Raw genomic sequence first — 19,202 nt, 5'->3', positions numbered from 1 at the left:
CACCACTTGTATCCAGAAACCTGACTTCTGCACATGAGTAAGTATGCTTTGAATTTTATATGTTTAATTTGAAGGTTTCAAAATGCTTTTCAATTTTCCCTTGAGGCAAATTATGAGAGAAACTGAGGCACTACAATTATCTTGCCTCTGGTTGCACCAAGTAGATGGCAATGCTGGGAACAGAAACCAGAATTCTCAAGTCCCAGTCCTCTACTCCAATCATGTATCAAAATACTAAGGGTAGGTCTACACTTCTACCTGAGGTAGAAGTCCCAGCTCAAAGAGACATACCTGTGGTCGTTTTGATTGAACTAGCACCCTAAAACACAGTAAATGTAGCATCAAAGATGTGAACAATTAGCCACACCAAGTATATATCTGTCCAAAATACTAGGCAAGTGCCTGGGACAACTAGACTCTCCTGCCATTCCTGCTGTCCTGGCTACAGCAATCTGCAAAGATCAATGTGGGAAAATACCATACTGGTCTGAGAGCATGGATCATTTTAGGTGACATGCACAAAACGGAACAGGCATCCAATGCTGTGCTCAGGGAAAGTATTTGGGGTTACTGTGCAAATATAGTATTAAATCACCATATACCAGTGTGTAGCGGGGGGAGGGGGGCTATTAGATTTACAAAATACAAAGATAGAGAAGACACTGTTGATAGACTCACAAGTAATGTATCTGGAATCGAGTGTGTGTGTATGTATTACATGACAGAATACTAATTTGGAGAGGAGACAGAGAAGGGCAAATAAATCTAAGCAGTCTAAAAGGAATTTGTCATAATTCAACCAGGAGAAATCATGAACTTCACTGTGATTAAAGGTTTCCCAAATTTTGAAAGGGGTTAGCAGGTGTTATTTAATCACAGTAAGACAATCAATAAAATTACAGTCAAAAAGGTAAAAAACTGGAAACAGAATAGGAAACTCAAACAATAGCTAGAAATAGAGGATGAGCATATGGTGAAGAACTTACCAAGAAAGATATCTGAATCAAACAGCACTGATGAGTTCGAGATCCTAGATTTATTTTGGGAAAGAAAGCAATTAAAAGGGTAGGCTGAGAAAGCTGGAAGGTAGATTAATGGGGTGGGGGTTTGTTTGTTTTTTTAAGGTCAGGTTTGGCCTGATGGCCTTTCAGTTCCGAAGACATATGTCATAAATGTAAATGGAAGGGTAAACACCTTTAAATCCCTCCTGGCCAGAGGAAAAACCCTTTCACCTGAAAAGGGTTAAGAAGCTAAGACAACCTCGCTGGCACCTGACCAAAATAACCAATGAGGAGACAAGATATTTTCAAAGCTGGAGAGGGGGAAACAAAGGCTTCTCTCTGTCTGTGTGTTGCTTTTGCCGGGATCAGAGCAGGAATGCAAGTCAGAACTCCTGTAAAAAGTCAGTAAGCAATCTAGTTAGATATCCGTTAGATTCTGTTTTGTTTAAATGGCTAATAAGATAAGTTGTGCTGAATGGAATGTATATTCCTGTTTTTGTGTCTTTTTGTAACTTAAGGTTTAGCCTACAGGGATTCTCTATGTTTTGAATCTGATTACCATGTAAGATACTTACCTTCCTGATTTTACAGAGGTGATTCTTTTACTTTTTCTTTAATTAAAATTCTTTTTTAAGAACCTGATTGCTTTTTCATTTTTCTTAAGATCCAAGGGTTTGGGTCTGTGTTCACCTATGCAAATTGGTGAGGATTTTTATCAAGCCTTCCCAGGAAAGCGGGTGTGGGGTTTGGGGATGATTTTGGGGGAGAAAGACGTTTTCAAGTGGGCTCTTTCCCTGTTATATTTGTTAGACGCTTGGTGGTGGCAGCAATGAAGTCCAGGGACAAAAGGTAAAATAGTTTGTATCTTGGGGAAGTTTTAACCTAAGCTGGTAAAAATAAGCTTATGGGGTTTTTCATGCAGGTCCCCACATCTGTACCCTAGAGTTCAGAGTGGGGAAGGAACCTTGACAACGTATGTTCTTAATGCATGGTTTCACTATGACAACTAACTACAGTGGCATCATATGCTTCCATTTTCATGTCTCCAAAGCCAGAGCACATCTGCTAGTTTTAAACAAACAGTGCTGCAGACAACCTGGACTCTGAAAAATCAAGTTTTTCTTTCTGCATCATTAAGCTTCTGTGGTATATATGGGGTTCACACAAATAAGAGGGCAAATTTTGGCATGGCAATTGGAAATTAGTTAACAATTCTTTTGATGCTTTATAAGAAGGAGCTGGCTTCTATTCTCTCTCTCTTTCTCTCTCATAGCCCTTGAGTATCAGGAATAAATCTTATATTTGTCACTAAGGGAAGAAAATATTACTCTAAACGCAAACTGGAAACTTATCAAGTCAGAAGATGTCATTTCATTATTCAGTGCAGAGCCACACTTTGAATATTCTTTGAAAATTTAATTTTAAAGGCCAGCCTATTGGAAGCCAGCTTTGATATGCAATCTCTTTCTTTTAGTCTTAAAATTATACAGGTTCATAGATAGCCTATTTTATATGTTCCATAGAATATGGTCATACAGAAGTATTTAAAACAATTTCCTTGGCTCCTTGAGAGGAGTGAAGCCTAATAAAATAAAGTATGCAACCATGAAGAAAGTAGCTCTCATGACACTAAAATCCATAACAAATATGTTGTATTTTTGTAGCAAATTTTAAACCCCCTTTATTTACTCTTTAGTAACTGTGGTTCTTCAAGTTGTGTTGTCTGTATGTATTCCACTTCTGGTGCACATGCGCCCCATGCATTTGCAACTGGAATCTTTTAGTCAACAGCATCCACTCAAGCTGTGCCCTCATGCTCCCGTACTGAGCGGAAAGCGGTCCCAATCGCTTCTCAGTTTTCTTTGCCAATACAGAATGCAGGTGTGATAAAGGTCATGGAATACATATGGACAGCATCTCAAAAACAAACAAAAAAAACAAACAGTTATTGTAGGCTAAGTAACAGTTTTCTTCTTGGAGCAATTGTCCATATGTATATTCCACTTCTGGTGACTCACAATCAGTAATTTGATGTGTATGAGGAGGGTGCTCAGAGTCAATTTATATAAGCATTGCCATCCAGCTCTGCAATAACCACCACCAGATCTCAACACCTCAACCAAGGAATAACGTCTCGTAAAGATATGGACTAATCCCCACATTACCACTTTATAAATCTCAGAAACAGATACACTTCTCAGGGAAGCTAGAGAAGCTGCCTGAGCTCTACTGGAATAAACCCTAATTTGCACCCAAGGATCTAAACTGGATTATTTCTAATTCGTGTTAATGCAATTAGATTTAGATAACTGCTGGATAGATACAGCCTGGCCTTTTAACATGTCTGGCCATGATGTTAAGTGAGTAGGTATGTGATCCTGAAAAACCCGACAGGCATTGTATATCCCCCAAAGTTTCAGCAGGCTGATGGAGAGGGAGCCTCTTCGGAACACAAGCCCCTAATTTTTAATGTTCCTAGATGCACTCCCCAGCCTATTGCACAGGCATTCGGTAATCACTGCTTTGATTGATGGAGGGCAGGAAAAGGGGACTCCCTGATACACATTGTTGTATTCCATCCACCATTGTAAAGAGTGAAGTATTTCTGGAGGCACCTCGACAAGGGTGCCCCATGTCTGGAACTTTAGCGATAGACTAACTTCAGCCACCACTGAAGAGAGCAAAGGCGCAACCTCACATATTGCATTATGTATGTGCATACGGCCATATGGCCCAGTATCCTCAAGCATACTGAGATCATGGTCAAAGGGTGCAACTGGAGATACCAATGAAGTTGCTGAATTGTCTGGAACTTTTCAGATGGAAGAAAGGCCCTCGAATTCATAGAATCTATAAGGCTTCAATGAACATAATTTTCTGAGTTGGGTACAAAGTTGATTTGCCCTTTTAAGAACAGACCTAGATGATCAAAAAGGTCTAGCGTGAAAAGTTGACAAGACTAAGGACCTGTTCCTTGGATAGTCTCAGAGTAGCATATCATCCAGGTGCAGGAAGATATGAAGTCCCCTCCTCCTGAGGAAACCCACCAGACCCTCCACGCATTTAGGTAAAAACCCATGATGGCGGCTGATAAGCTAAAGGGGACCATATACTGTAGTGGTGGCCAGCAATGAGGAATCTGAGGAACTTCCTGTGGCCTGGGAAAATTGCCATGTGAAAATAAGCATCCTGGAGGTCGAGGGCAGCAAACAGGTCATGATTCAAAGCCAAGAGAATGATAACCGGAGTACCCAGGCAAAATCTAATGTACTTTGTGTGTCTTGAGAGCACAGAGATCAAGGATAGGTCTCATTCCCCCCCTTTGGCTTTGGGGATTAGGAAGTACCAGGAGTAAAATCTCTTTCCGTGAAGGTGATGAGGAACCTCCTCAACAGCCCCCAGAGTACACAGGGTTCATACCTGATGTAACAGCAGTGAGTTCTGAGAGAGATCCCTGAAGACAGATAGGGTAGTAGGACGGGAGTGGGGAAAATGGAAAGGAACTGAATGATATAACCCAATCTCACGGTGCTCAAGACCCATCTCTCCATAGTTACTGTCCCCCAAGCACCGTAGAAGTGAGACAGCCTGACCCCACATAGGTAGGGCATGGATACGACACTGACAACTGAGGCACTGCTCTCAAAATGCCCAAACAATGTGTCTAGCCAAAAAAGGAAGAGGATGGGCCATTTGAGAAAAAACTAGACCCAAAAGGTTTCCTTCTCCATGATTTGTACCCTTTTCTGGGGAAATCTTGATGCCTTACAGGGTAGAAGGACTGCTGGAAATATCACCGAGGATGATATTGCTGTTGGTTCCCAAAATGACATCTCTTTGTAGCCTGGGTATAAGTCCCCAATGAGCATAGGGAGACCAGGAGACCTTAAAAGAATGTAATCTCTCCTCAGTTTTCTTCAAGAATAGGAAGCAACCAAATGGCAAGTACTCTATGGTTTGCTGGATCTCAGGAGCTATGCCAGAGTTTTGTAACTATGAGATTCTTCTCATTGTTACGGCCAAGGCCCTGAGCCTGGATGAAGCACCAACTACATCCAAGGCTGACTGTAAGAATGTCTTGGCCACTAAATGGCCTTCTATAATAAAGACTTTGAACTCCTGCCTGGAAGATTCTGGTAACTTGTCTACAAAATTGGACATAGCATCCCAGTTCACAAAATTATTTTTTGATAACACAGCTTGCTTGTTTGTCATGTGCATCTGCAAAAAGTGGGAGTCAAGCAGATCTTTCTCCCCATCAAATCTAGCCTTTTGGACTCTTTCTATGGGCACCGATTTATATCTTACCTGTCTTACTTTCTCATTTGCCACTATCTCAATCAGAGAATTCGGAGCTGGATGAGAGAAAATAGACTCAAAGCCCTACACTGACACACAGTATCTTCTGACAGCAAGCTTTGCTGTGTGCATTAACAAAGCAAGGGCATTCCACAGGGATTTACCAGGCTCTTGTATTGCTTTGTTTATAGGGAGAGCAACTATCCAAGGAATCCATGGCAGGAGAATAGCCACCAATGTGTAGGTGTTTTCCTGTACAAACTCAGCCTGAATTCCTAAGGCTGATGCCATGCAACTAAGCAGATCATGAAACAATCTGAAGGCATCCAGCACTGAAGACTCAGTACTCCTATGTCATTTGGCGATGAGGAGAAAAATATAGTTGGGACCAATGGAATCCCTTTAGGAATGACATCTGACTGCCATAACGGTTCAGGATAGATGGAGAGGGAGCCGATGGCTGCAGGCCTGGTGGTTCTGGCAGGGAGCCCGTTGTAGGTACAGGTGAATTCACCCTACAGTGTACAGACAACCAGCATTTCTCCAAACAAAGGACTTCCACAGAGGCATCGTCAACCAGAAAGAACTAGGCCAAGGTCTCATGTCTCTACTGCAGGAACGGTACCAATCCCATTACCGACTGTGATTCCTACTGTGTCTCGATAACCTTTGAGATTGAGAGCGATGGGAAAGGGGAGGGAGCTTGACTGTGAGGATCCCTCCAAATAGCTTGACGGTGTTGGTGGGGTCACTGGACGGGGCCACTAAACATCCAGCATCATCCATAGCTCAACCCCATGATGCCATTGGTACCAAAGGAACAGTCAACAGGACCTTGGATATTGGTACTGGCCTCAACCTCACACTGGATTCCAGAAGAGGCATTGGTACCAAAAACGAAGATAGTCCAAGGACAGCGGATGCAGGCTGCACTGTAGAGAGCACCAGTACCAAAGATTGTATGCATGTCAACGATGCTCTTCATGCAAAGCAGAAAGTCAACAACAACCCTGCACCAAGATAAACTGCAGTACGAAGGATGGCATCAGCAACAACAGTAAGTTTGTCATCAAACCAAAGGGATCTGAGGATGCCAAGGATGATAGCACTGTAGTCGACTAGTCCTGAATGAGCGGCGAGTCGGGCAGAAAGGCACAGAAAATCTGCTGCTGCCTGATATACAGTCAAGGAGGAGACCGACAATCTCAATGGGCACCTAAGGCAGTACTGAGTCAACAATACAGGCCCTCTCTGCTCCCACCTCAGTACTGGAGAGCATGTTGATAGTCCCACTCTCACCGGTATACTGGAGATTCTCAGTGCTGCTCAGTACTATTCTTAGGCAGAGAAGTCAAGTCCGACCTCTGGAATGGCCCGGGGCTGTCTTATGAGGTTTTTTCTCAGATAGCCCAATGGTTCCTCCTCCTTCTACATGAGAAATTTAAGCTTGGCTGAGAAGTCCCAGCCCTGGTGCTCTTTGAGGGGCCTGACTTTCCAAAGTGGTCCCCAGCGTCCAGGTAGGCTTCATAGCCTGCTCGAGAAGGCGCTGATTCAATCTTAAGTCTCTAGCCATCTGGTTCCTCTTTTTAAAGGACTTACAAATAGAGTGCCTTTCCTTAGTGCGTCCTTCTCCAAGGCACAACAAACATCTATCCTCGCCAATTTAAAAACAAGAAGTACAAAATGAATAATTCAAACAAGTCTTCCAAAGGAATCCAAAGAACAGAATGAAAAGGAGTACTTGTGGCACCTTAGAGACTAAAATTTATTTGAGCATAAGCTTTCGTGAGTTACAGCTCACTTCATCAGATGCATTCAGTGGAAAATACAGTGGGGAGATTTATATACACACACAGAGAACATGAAACAATGGGTTTTATCATACACACTGTAAGGAGAGTGATCACTTAAGATGAGCTATTACCAGCAGGAAGGGGAGAGGGGGAAGGAAGAACAGAATAGAATGTAAAACTATCTGAGATGAATGGAAAATGGCAGACAGGCTGAGGAAACACCATTTAATAAACTAGAAAGAAGAGAAACAGCAAATGCTGACGTGCCATAACTCTGCTAAAGTTTAGCAAAATCTGGGCTATATATTAAAAAACTGACACTTTATTCTTTAGATAGACATATTGCAATGAACACTGCAGAAGTACCTTTAACTTCTTTCATATAGTACTGAGTTTTGCATGAAAAAAATCACATCCATTGGATAAAACATTTTTCTGAACTTCTGCCTTTAAAACCAAGTAAATATGGTTCACATGGGACAAAAACTGAAAATTCAAAAAGCCGTCAGAAATGAAAGGACGAATTTAATTGCAAGCGTTGTTAGTACGTCCCAAGACTCAAGCAAGCATGCTATTTGTTATGAAGGAAAATTTCACACAGAATAAGAGTAAACTAAAAGAAGATCATTTCAAACAACAAAAAGTGTTCCATGATATTTTTAAAAACAAGCTATCTCCAACTCTCTTCATCTAGCCATTTCTATATATTTTTTAAAATGGAACTAACTTAAGATTTGTGACAGTTGCCCTGACGTCTCTGTTTCTATACCGTATCTATCTGTATTCCATGGTCTTTGTCTTTTTATAATGTAAATTCCAAAGGAAACAGACTATGTCTTCACTCTGGCTAAATAAGATCAGCAGTGGCTAAGAGCTGGCAATTCAGGATAAACTATTCTCCTTGCTTAAGTAAAACACCACATTTTATTTTCTTTTAATTTAGAAGACAACTAGAAGACACCAGAACTAAGCCCCGATGGAGAAAATAATGGAACTAAGCATATGCACACTCTGAATACCGCTTATGGCTGCTAAAGTGTTTTTAACTAGGATAGTAATGTGAACTGTAAAAATCAAACTACACATTTAGTGTTAGCAGAATGTTGATCTCCTCTAAAAGTCCTATTATATCAAAAAGTAGCATATTTTCCTCTAGAAAAGTTAGTTAAAAATTTAACTTCTTACAGGTATAAATGTCTTCCTTTTACAGATATAAGATTACTACTTTTACATAAATTTTCAAACTTAGACCCCGCTCCTGCAAACACTTGTGTATATACTGATGGGAGGAGGGATAGCTCAGTGGTTTGAGCATTGGCCTGCTAACCCCAGGGTTGTGAGTTCAATCCTTGAGCGGGGCCATTTAGGGATATGGGGCAAAAATTGGGGATTGGTCCTGCTTTGAGCAGGGGGTTGGACTAGATGACCTCCTGAGGTCCCTTCCAACCCTGATATTCTATTCTATGATTAACAATATACTGAACTTTATGTATGTAAGTAAGTAATCCCATTAACTTCAACATGACTATTCATGCATTTGAAGTTAAAACACAAGTAAGCATCTGCAGGACAGGCCTTAAGGCTCAAATTTGTAAAGACATGCATGTAAAAGTGTGCAAGCATAATTTATGAAGTAACTTGGCACAAAATAGATATGCAAAATTGCACATGCACAATTTTGAAAATTTTGGCCTAAATCTAAATTAGAATATTCCATTTCATTTCACCTATGAACAAAAATTACTGCTTTGGTTTTTGTAAAAAAAAACAAAACAAAACAATATTTTTAGTGGTGAAAATACTTCAGTACCAGGGTACTGAATATTTAGTGCATCAGATGTAGCTCTTTCCTAGCAAAGAGATACTGATGGTGTAAGGTACATGTTGCCAATGTTTACTGAGTGAACAAAGCTATTTCAAAGAAGCATGCCTATTTCAGCATTAACTAAAAGTTATGATATAGATCATAAGCCTCTCCACAAGAAGAAGGAAAAGAACAACTTTCTACAATTGAGCTAAAAACATTCCCATAATAATTTTTGGACTTAGCTGACATTCTTGAATTATAAACAGAACTGCCAACTTTATTTCTGCTAACAAAACATGCCAACTGCTTCAAAACAAGCAAGCAGAAGTATGTCAAACTGGTAATTTCCTACATTTTTTGTGCTGCATAAAGCCAGCAAACATAAAAGAGATTTTACCATACCAAAAGTACTAGTTGACTCTGGTGATGTTACCCGCTTCGTTGCCTTCTCAAAGGGTACCAGTGGTTTTGGGTATCTGGATGCTAAACATTTTAAAAAGCAAAAACAGGAACAAGTCATTCTCTAGTAGCTTATATTATTTAAAACCATTCCAGCTACCATAATTTACCTGCCAGAAAGGATAGGGCCTTTATAAGTGATAGAGAGACCTAATCCTATAAACAAAACTCCCACTAATTGCAGCACCAGTGTCTTTAATAAGATGTTTTCATGACAAAGTCTGTAGCATCAGGCTCTGAGAATTTCTAGAGAACTATTGAGAATAGAGAAATAGATGCCATATCAAATTAAAGAAGTGGTCTTCATAAAAACATACACACAGAACACTGCAGGATGGAGGACAAAGCGAAATCTGGTGACAGTCATAAAACGAGTTAAATTGCACTGAATAGTTTGTTGCTGAATCTAGTGTGAAAATGGACAGCTATATGTTTAGACATTTTCTGAGATAAATTTCAGGCTAATTCTGTTTTAAATGATTAAATGCTTCCTTTGTAATTTAGGCTATTAAACCCTATCCCACTTTTGGTACTCTAATAATATATCAACAGCCTCACCCTTTCTATAAGAAGCTCCTGTTTTCACAGGTTATACACATGGAACCAGGATCAAGTCCTAAACAAAATCAACACAATGTTAGGTTTGAAAGTTTAAACACAAAACAAGTCAGGAAATTAAAGTTAAATTTCTCAAAGCAATTTTAACTTGACCATATGGCATATTAAAGTAAACATTTAATCTAGCAAAAATACTACATGTGTAATAGGAATGTTATCTTACCACCATGAGAAATTTAAAATTGAGTTTCCCAACTATTTAAATTTGCAATTTTATTCTTGGATTGACATAGCGTTGTGTATTTTTTTAGATAAAGTTTAAATATGTAGAGGAATAAAGGAATAAAGAAAACTAGATGAAGAACTGCTGAGTTGTGCAGCTCTGTAGTGCAACCAAAGGTAGTTATGCCACTAGAAACAAAGTTTTTCAGCTCCTCGAGAGCAGTACATGTTAAAGCTTTTTTAACTTTGTAGATTAATATTTTTCAAGTTCTCAGCTCAGAAGGCTCATAACCAAGGTATCCAAAGAAATTCCTAGTCTTCAGTCTTTTCTCTCTTCTCCACCTGCATCTGGTGCTGATTGTTTTGCAGGCTACAAGAGGTCCTATAACCTTAGTGCCATCCACATTTGCGGAGGGCAAAGATTAGCATGAAGCTTCATCCAGACTATTTTTTACAAGGCAGAATAATTTCATCTAGGGAATAGGAGAGTGAAGAAATCCAACTTTTGACCCTATTTACTTGGTGGGGTAGTTGTTGTGTTCACTGATGAGAGAGGTCTGACCCTGGCCTCTATATACTAATACAGTTACCTGTGGAGTTTTTAAGCCCAATTGGGTATTCAGTTCTCCCTGGCTAAACGCCATAATAGAGTGCCAATCTGAACAAGGCAGAATCCACAGTTCCAGCCATCAGAAAGGGGTGTGGCTGGGGCAGACCAACAACGCCAAATCTGCTTTGCACAGCAACTTGCTTCATTGAATACTTTGACTCAAAAGCTGCTGTGACAATTTTGTGGATGAACATAGAGTCGTGATTCTGACAATAAAATACATTTTTTCCTCACGCCAAGTATTGTACCAATGCAAATAAAGCAAGACTTAACTCTGAATGTCCCCTGGTTGGGCTGGTTTGCATGTATTATATACCCACATTCTCTTTTACCAAAAAAGCATTGTTTATTATTCACACCTTATCACCTACAACTTCTGCTATTTGAACAAATGATCAAAGAATGTATTTAAACATAAAACTGAAAAAAAATTCTTAAAGTTAAATATGATTATTGCTGAACATGTCAACAGAAAGTAGCAATGAAAGGCTTCTAACTTTCTACTGTGGTGTAAATGCTTACCAATTCTATTCTCTACCACAGAAGACCGTTAGCATTAATGTATGTTGCTAAGCTTCTCTACACAGAAATATTAACAAAGCATCAAAAAATAGTAATTCTTGGATTCCCAGAAATTGATGTTTTGTGTAAAATATATTCAAAGTACAAGTAAGACTGACCAAAGTTCAAACTCAATATTGTTTGCATTTTCTTTTAACATTCTAGACAAGCTATACAGCAGTTGCTGTACGTGCCTCCTTTATACAGAGAATTGACACTAGCCTTAGAGGCTCAGAAAAGAAAAAGCACGGTGAGATGGTGGAGGAAATGTACATTTCCATCTGAAATATCTTAGTCTCATTAAGTCTATGAATTAACCTTTTGCACTCACTAGTGGGTTTTGCAAACACACAGCTGAAAGAGCTGTCATATTGGAGTAGAACTGTTTGCTCCCGTCAAAGCAGCTTATTCTTGCAAAACTGTTACGAATGTTTAGCAGCACAAGCACAAAGTCTGCCCAACCACCGATTATCAAAACAATGATGAAATCAATCATTTTATTCTCCCACTGAAAAAAAAAATTGCTTGCCTTGGGAAAACACAAACCATGTAAGAGTTAGCCAGAAGGCAGATGGTTCCATCTATGCATAGCTCAAAATCCACCTGCACATATATACAATAGCCATAAAGGGATGCCAGAAGAATCTTCCCTTCAGCTTCAACCATATCTGCCATATCACACTGGCAGAAATATTCCCCACAGTAGACCAACTAGTCTATCCAAAATACATACATACACACACACACAGTCCCACACCCTACCCAGTGTAAGGAAGCTTATTTTGCAGAGGAAATGATCCCAGCAGAATCATGTAAGTGGTCACTGGGTCAAAGAGTGGCACTCAACCCACCGGTCTTGATATGCTTTAGTACACTGTGCAGGGGTGTTTTCATGAAAGTCACTTAAGAAATGTAAGTTTGATCAAACTGAAAGTAGAAAACTTGAATGTAACCATCTTTTCACTGAAAACAAATTTTTTCCACAGACATTTCTTAATTTTCATCAAAAGATGGTTTTGTTACATAAAAGGAAATTTAGAAGTGTAAATGAGTCTCTGTGTTAAGTCATTTTTGACATTAGCTGTAAGTCTTCCCCACTACTCTGGAATCAGTGACACCTCCTTCCTCTGACCGTATTTTAAAAGGGTAGGGCAGAGAGAAGGAATTAACTTTGTCCCACTGCTAAGCAAACTTATCAGGGGCACCATTTTTACTCACAAAATAAAGCAAAATTGGAAGCATTTCAGGTATATTCAAAACAGAAAAGGGAGGAATTTGTCAGCCCCGCCACTTGGTGATTTTATAATTGTAAAAAGGGAGGAAGTAAAATATGATGCGAGTCCATCTGTGTGACTAAGATAATGTCTGTAAGGGACAGGTATTACATTTACAAACTGTATTTTCCAGGAAGAATAGAAACTCTAAGACATAATCCTCAAGCTTCTCTGTCTGAGAACAACTTGCAAAGAATTTCCATATTACAAGAAAAAAAAATTAATGTTGAAGATACAGCACACTATCAACTGATGTATTGTCAAAATTTTAAAATGGAACGCTTTCAAAAAAAAAATGTATTCCACCTCAATTGTCAGGACATAGCAAGGTAAAATATTATCCTGACAACACAACCTAAAAAGCCAATTCTATACTTTTTTCTCCTCCCAGTCTTCCAATCCAGAGCTACATGCTCTTGCTCCACTGCTCTCGTGAGAGGTTCCTCTATGTCAGTGATTCTCAACCAGGAGTATACCTACCTCAGGGGATACACAAGTTTTCCAGGGGATACTCAACTCGTCTAGATCAGTGTTTTTCAACCTGGGGGTTGCAGCCCTTGGGGGATGGGGGGGTCCACAGGACATGTTTAGGGGGATTGCAAGTGCAGGACTGGCATAAAGGGGTGGCAAGCAGGGCAACTGCCCAGGGCCCCACACCACAGGGATCCCTGCAAAACTAAGTAGCATGCTTCAGCCCTGCTGCCTGGGGCTCAAGTTTCTGACAAGGCTTCCAAGTGAAAAACAGGCTCTAATATCACAATGAAATGCAAGTAAAATCTTTATATTCCAATTGATTTATTTTATAATTATATGCGAAAAACGAGAAAGTCAGCAATTTTTCAATAATAGTGTGATGTGACACTTGTGTCTGATTTTGTAAGCAAGTAGTTTTTAAATGAGGTGAAACTTGTGGTACACAAGACAAATCAGACTCCTGGAAAGGGGTACAGTAGTCTGGAAAGGTTGAGAAGCACTGCTCTATGTGGCTCCCTTCAGGGCACTGCCAAGCACACAGACACAGGACTTTCTGATTGAGGACTAAAAGTATAAAGGAGAACTTCTGTTTTTAAAGTACACTTCTAGCCCTTTTCTAGATAGCCCTAATAATGTCTACCAGTGTAAACCAGTCAGTAGGATCGCGGAAAGAAAACAGAACTTGGGATCCACTTCGGCAACAGGGAGCTGGAGGGCACCTAGAGTTCTCCAACTAACACCTAACAGAAAACAAATCAGTTATGCTTGGAATGCATCCCAAGGAATTATCCTATCCACTCAGCACATCCTCGTGCATAGCTACATGATCACGGTGGACAGGAATGGGTCACGTTTTGGAATAGTAACGATACAAACTTTTTTCATAGGCCCACCTGTTCGGATTGGTGGCTTCTAAATGTTAAGGGTGGTGGCTCTGGCTCACCTATCTGACAATTGTTCTTCAGTGCAGCAGTGACCATACGTAGGTTATTCTTCAGCCTCTGCTGTTAGTGGAAGCTCCAGGCAAGATGTCCTGCCCTATCTAGCTGTAAGGCAGTTGGTAGATGTAGATGGGACTATATTCTTCTGGTCATGGGCTTGGATAATTAGTTAGAAAACAGGCCCCCTTCGGTTCTTGATGTGAACATGTCTCCTGTCTGCTTACAGCCTCCCCTAACTAATGAGAGTCTCTGCGAGGGCACAGAAGCAGTAGTGAAAGGGGGAGTAAAAAAATCCTACCCTAACTAGGAATTCTTGGTCATAAGGGGCACATACTAAAGGCTCTTCTTCCATAAAGGTGTATTGTGTCAAGAGCTGAAGCTTCAGGACACATCAGAAGATCACACACATGAACCAAGCTTAAGTGTAGATAGTGACAGAACAGTGTACACTTTTTATTATTTTCTCATCAAGGAGAAAGTTTGTTAGCTGCAGCAGGCATGGCAAGTTAAACGAAAATTCTGAAGGCTGAATTTCTAGTAGCCTGTTAACCAAAAGTGAACCTGAAGCAATACCAAACAAACCAATTCAAATATGATTCCAGGCAGTCAATTCCTTAATGTCTTGCTGTACAATGAGAAGCCAGAACAAATGCACTATAATACCAAATTCACATTGACAAATACTAGGCACAACCCAGAAAAAAAAAAAAGGTGAGGTTAATAGATCAGGGAAAGTAACAGGAACATGTGGTGACCATATATGTTCCTCAAAGGGTATATACTGTCTCCCACGTGGAGAAGATATCCTCTAAGGGTATGTCTACACAGCAAAGGAAAACCCAGGCTGGCCCATGCCAGCCATCTCGGGGTTGTGGGGCTCAGGTTACCAGGCTGTTTCATTACTGTGCAGACTTCTGGGCTCTGTCTGGAACCCAAACTCTGGGAACCTCCCACCCCACAAGGTCCTACAGCCTGGGTTTCAGCCCGAGCTCACAATTCTACACAGCAATGAAACAGCCCCACAGCCTGAGCCGGCGTCAGCTGGCACGGCCCAGCCGTGGGTTTTCTTTGCTGTGTAGACATACCCTTAAAGGATATCTTCTCGATGTGGAATCAGGTTGGATTCTCAATTATCCCCAAAAAAGAAAAGGAGTACCTGTGGCACCTTAGAAACTAACAAATTTATTTGAGCATAAGCTTTTGTGAGCTACAGCTCACTTCAGCTGTAGCTCATGAAAGTTTATGCTCAAATAAATTTGTTAGTCTCTAAGGTGCCACAAGTACTCCTTTTCTTTTTTGTGAATACAGACTAACACAGCTGCTAATGGTCCCTTCTGACCTTAGTATCTATGAATCTTTACTCTGAAACCTCAGTTATCCCCAGTAACCTTTCAACAAGTAGCTAAAATCACTTGAACCCTTTCTCCCACATTACATCATTCTCTTTCAAATGCTGACCTTGTAACAATAATTCTTACTTCTGTTGCATCAAGACTGGACTACACTCTACTTGGAGCTGCATTTTAAATCCCCTGGGAAGCTAACATTAATGCAAAATGGGGCAACCCACTCAGCAAGTAGAGCATCCCATTATGAGATTATTCTATCAGTGCTCCCAGATCTGTCCTGGCTGCCTGCAGATTTCCAGGTGGAGTTGAAGGTACTAGTATAGATATACAAATCCCTAAATGACTCAAGGCCTGCCTACTTTGACTGCCTCTTTCTACATGACACATTGTTGAAGTCGAGACCTGTGGAGTCACTCCAGCCAGAGATCCCTCTCACTAAATTGGCAGGGCATTCTACGAGGGACCCTTTTCCTCTGGAATACACAGACACACACACACAAACACACACCCAACTCGAAATAGCCTGGATATGTTGACCTGCACGGGAGTCTCCAAAAATTTTTAGAGGGATTTTTGGAGACAAACGTTATTTGAGGAGTAATGTTTACCAAGGATGGAATGGCTATTTTATCTATACTATGTGGTCCATTTATTTAAATGTGTGAGGTTCCTGCTGAGTCTTCTGTTCATGTTAATTATGCTATTAACTTATTTTCATGAGTGCCAAGAGTATAAGAGAGGTGCCCCTGGTAACTTCACAGATGACGACAAAAGTTATCATTCAAATACAATAAAGATTAATATGGCCTGTTTTTTTCCCTGTTTAATCTTCTAAATACTCAGTTAATAGGTATGCAGACTATGGATTTTATAGAAATGTAGTTATAGAGGAGGGCTACCATAATGCAACTAGCAGTAGTTTAGCAAACTACTTAATGCAATCTGTTTATCTCTGTATCAATCCTCAAACATTATGTTGAAATTAAAAAAAAAAAATCACATTTCTTCTTGTCCTATTTTATCATTGAACAACATGCTTTGGCTATGCTAAACTATGCTAAAGAATACAACTATTCACACCTCATGTATTGCTTTGCCAAAAGCTAGCAATAAAGCTCCACAAAAGCTTGAATTTTCTCAAGAGATATTCACATAGTAATCTTTTAAAATGTCTCTTGCTTTCTATCACAATAGTATAGCATTCATTTACGCAACAAAGATAAGAAAAGCACATTATTTCTTCAGTGATACAGAGCTTCTAGGGCTGAATGTTGTAGCTGTTTTCCATTTACTGCAATGTTTCCTCAAGACTTGCACTGTACATCTACAGGCCATAAAAGTGCCCTTTCCAAGGACATATACGACAGTACTACTGAGGCCTACCTCAAATATGAGCTGATTTCTTTAATATGTTACAGAATCTTGAATATTTATAATAAAAAATCATGGTACCTAACAGTTAAATTATAAGTCAGAATTTCAAATTCAGTACTCTGCTTAATAGGTTTTTTGTTTTTGTTTGTTTGTGTAACATCAAGTTTGAGACCAAAGCTAGGTGAAAATTTTAAAAATTGGCCACCTGCATGGCATCTTTGGAAGCTTATGAACTGCTGCTTAACACTTTGACATACACAAATGTTACGCTGCCCAAGAATTGCCAAGCTACGGGTGTTGAAGGCAGAGGATACAGTCCCTATGCACTGATACTGCACAATAAAGACAAATTTACCTTATATATATATAGTACATTTTTTGAAGTCACATTTTACATGAGTCTCCTACTTACCCTATTGCTTTTTAAGGATTCTATTGGCCCTAATGCATAGGAGGGAGAAAAGGCTGAATTCTTATTAAGTCGGACCTGAATACGTCATTGAATCAATAAATCATACCAACATTCAGAAAACTCATACAAGTTGAGTAACTAGAGTGTGAAAAGGATTCCTTGGAATCATTTTATTCCTCTTCTTCATTTCTCTGTCATTTTACTTCCATCTCTTTTCCTGGAGTTCTGAGAAGCCTCCCTAAAATCTCACATGCCAAATCTCTAAATTCCAGGTAATTTAAGAAGCTCAAAATAGACAATTTAGTCTAGAATGAAATAGCAAGCCCTAGTTTTAACACTTTGTTTTCTGCTTCTATTTTCCTGAAGGTTTTTTTTCTAATATGGTAAAGAGTTCACTTTTTCTCCCTGTCCCTCTTTACCAACAACCTGAAGCTAGTATTAATTTAATAGGTCAGCATACAGTGCGCTTTCATCTTTATTTCACTATACCCTTCCCCAGTTTGATGCTAGACTGTTTTCAAGTCATTCACAGTCTATTTGTTTTACCTCCTCTGCTCTACTCTTCTGCTTCTTAACATCTTCTGGAGACTCTCTCCTTCCTGGTCCTAAAGCCCTTCAAACACACCTTCCTCTACCAAAATAGTTTTTACTCTTCAATGAGCAGAGATAGGCAAGAGAGGAATCATTCCACTAGGCATGTTGTTCCTACTTTTTTTTTTTTTTTTTAAATGGAAAACTTTCGGTGAGTAACCCTGGGCCCTGTGCAGCATCTCATTGCACTGCACAGCCCAGCTCAGCTCATCCAAGGTACCCTGAAGTACGCGACACAGCCACACCCACCCCAGCCCGGCTGCTCAGGACACCTGGCTGGGGGAGCAGGCGATGAGGAACCATTTCCATGTCACTTACTTTGGGGCAGGGTGTCACCGACCCGACCCCTTGTTACAAAGCGTTAGCGGCTGCGGTGGCAGCCTGGCCCCCCGCGGCTAATGCAGCTGGGGAACCAGGTGCAGGACCGGGCACAGGAGAACTTTAGCGGAGGGCTGCGCGTCGGCGTCTCCCCCAGCGCCGCGGGGAAGAGGACACGCTCCCAGCTGGAGGGAGAGTCGCTGCCCGGGCGCGGCGACGCCAGGCTGTAGGCCCCGGCGCGGGCCGGGCCGGGCCGGGCCGGGCAGGGCAGCGCTGGCCCCCGCCGGCCGCTCACCTTGCGCGATGGCGATGGACTCGAAGCGGTGCAGCTCCCGCAGCAGGCAGCTCCGCTCGGTGGAGTGCAGGCTGTAGATGAAGTCGCGGGCGCCCTGCGCCGTGTTCAGCGCCTCGATCGGCTCCTTCTTGGGGTGGGTGCCCAGCCCCCGCGGGCGGCCGGGCGGCGCCAGCCCCGAGGCCGGGGGAAGGCGCAGCCCCTCGGCCCCGGCGCGCAGGGTGGCCCGTAAGGAGCCCAGGCAGAAAGGGGCGGCGGCGGCGGCGGCGGGGCCCCCCGGCCGCCCCAGCCGCAGCGCCGCCCGGCTCAGCCACGCCGACATCAGCAGGCAGGGAGCGGCGCTAGGGAGCTACAATCCCGGCCCGGGAGCCCCGCGCGCGGCAGGACCGGGCACCATCCAGGGCAGAGCCCGGGAAACGAGCAGCCGCGGCCGGGCTCGGCTCCTTCTGGCGCCGGTGACCGAGACTGGGGAGGGGGGGGGGCTCCTCTCTGTCTCTCGGCGGCTGGGGAAGGGCGAGTCAGTCACCGCTCCCTGCGCCGCCCCATGGAGGCTCCTGGCAGCGGCGCTCTCCCCCGGCCCGCCCGCGAAGGGAACACCCCAGACGCGGCGCGCACCGGCGGCGCCCGCGGACAGCGGAGGGGGCGGCTCCGCGCAGGCGCCCGGCCGATGCCTGAGCGGCCGCGGGTGGGAGGCCGGGGGCCCGCCCCGAGCCGAGCGGCAAGCGCCGGGCCCGGGCCCCACCCCCACGCCTTGCTCCGGAGCGCGTGGCTGGGGGCGCTCAGCCGCAAGGGAGTCCCGGCGGCGGCTCCTCCCGCCGTGCTCAGCAGCACCCCCTGGGCACGCTCCCCTCCGCTCCCCGTGCTCCC

The 19,202-nt window shown here is 42.3% G+C and overlaps 1 protein-coding gene across 1 annotated transcript in view; it reads right to left on the bottom strand.

The window, feature by feature from the left end:
- The window catches only part of TMEM65 (transmembrane protein 65), a 56,372-nt gene extending 37,412 nt beyond the window's left edge, over window positions 1–18,960 (bottom strand). Inside the window, 2 exon segments of the mRNA XM_043507374.1 lie at window positions 9,303–9,383; window positions 18,339–18,960. Of these exon segments, the coding sequence (XP_043363309.1) occupies window positions 9,303–9,383; window positions 18,339–18,657 (400 nt within the window). The 5' untranslated portion in view covers window positions 18,658–18,960.
- Window positions 18,961–19,202: the final 242 nt, after the last annotated feature.

The sequence above is a fragment of the Dermochelys coriacea genome, chromosome 2 (assembly GCF_009764565.3).
Source record: "Dermochelys coriacea isolate rDerCor1 chromosome 2, rDerCor1.pri.v4, whole genome shotgun sequence".
NCBI classification, from domain to species: Eukaryota; Metazoa; Chordata; order Testudines; family Dermochelyidae; genus Dermochelys; species Dermochelys coriacea.
This window is presented reverse-complemented; position numbering and strand designations above follow the sequence as displayed.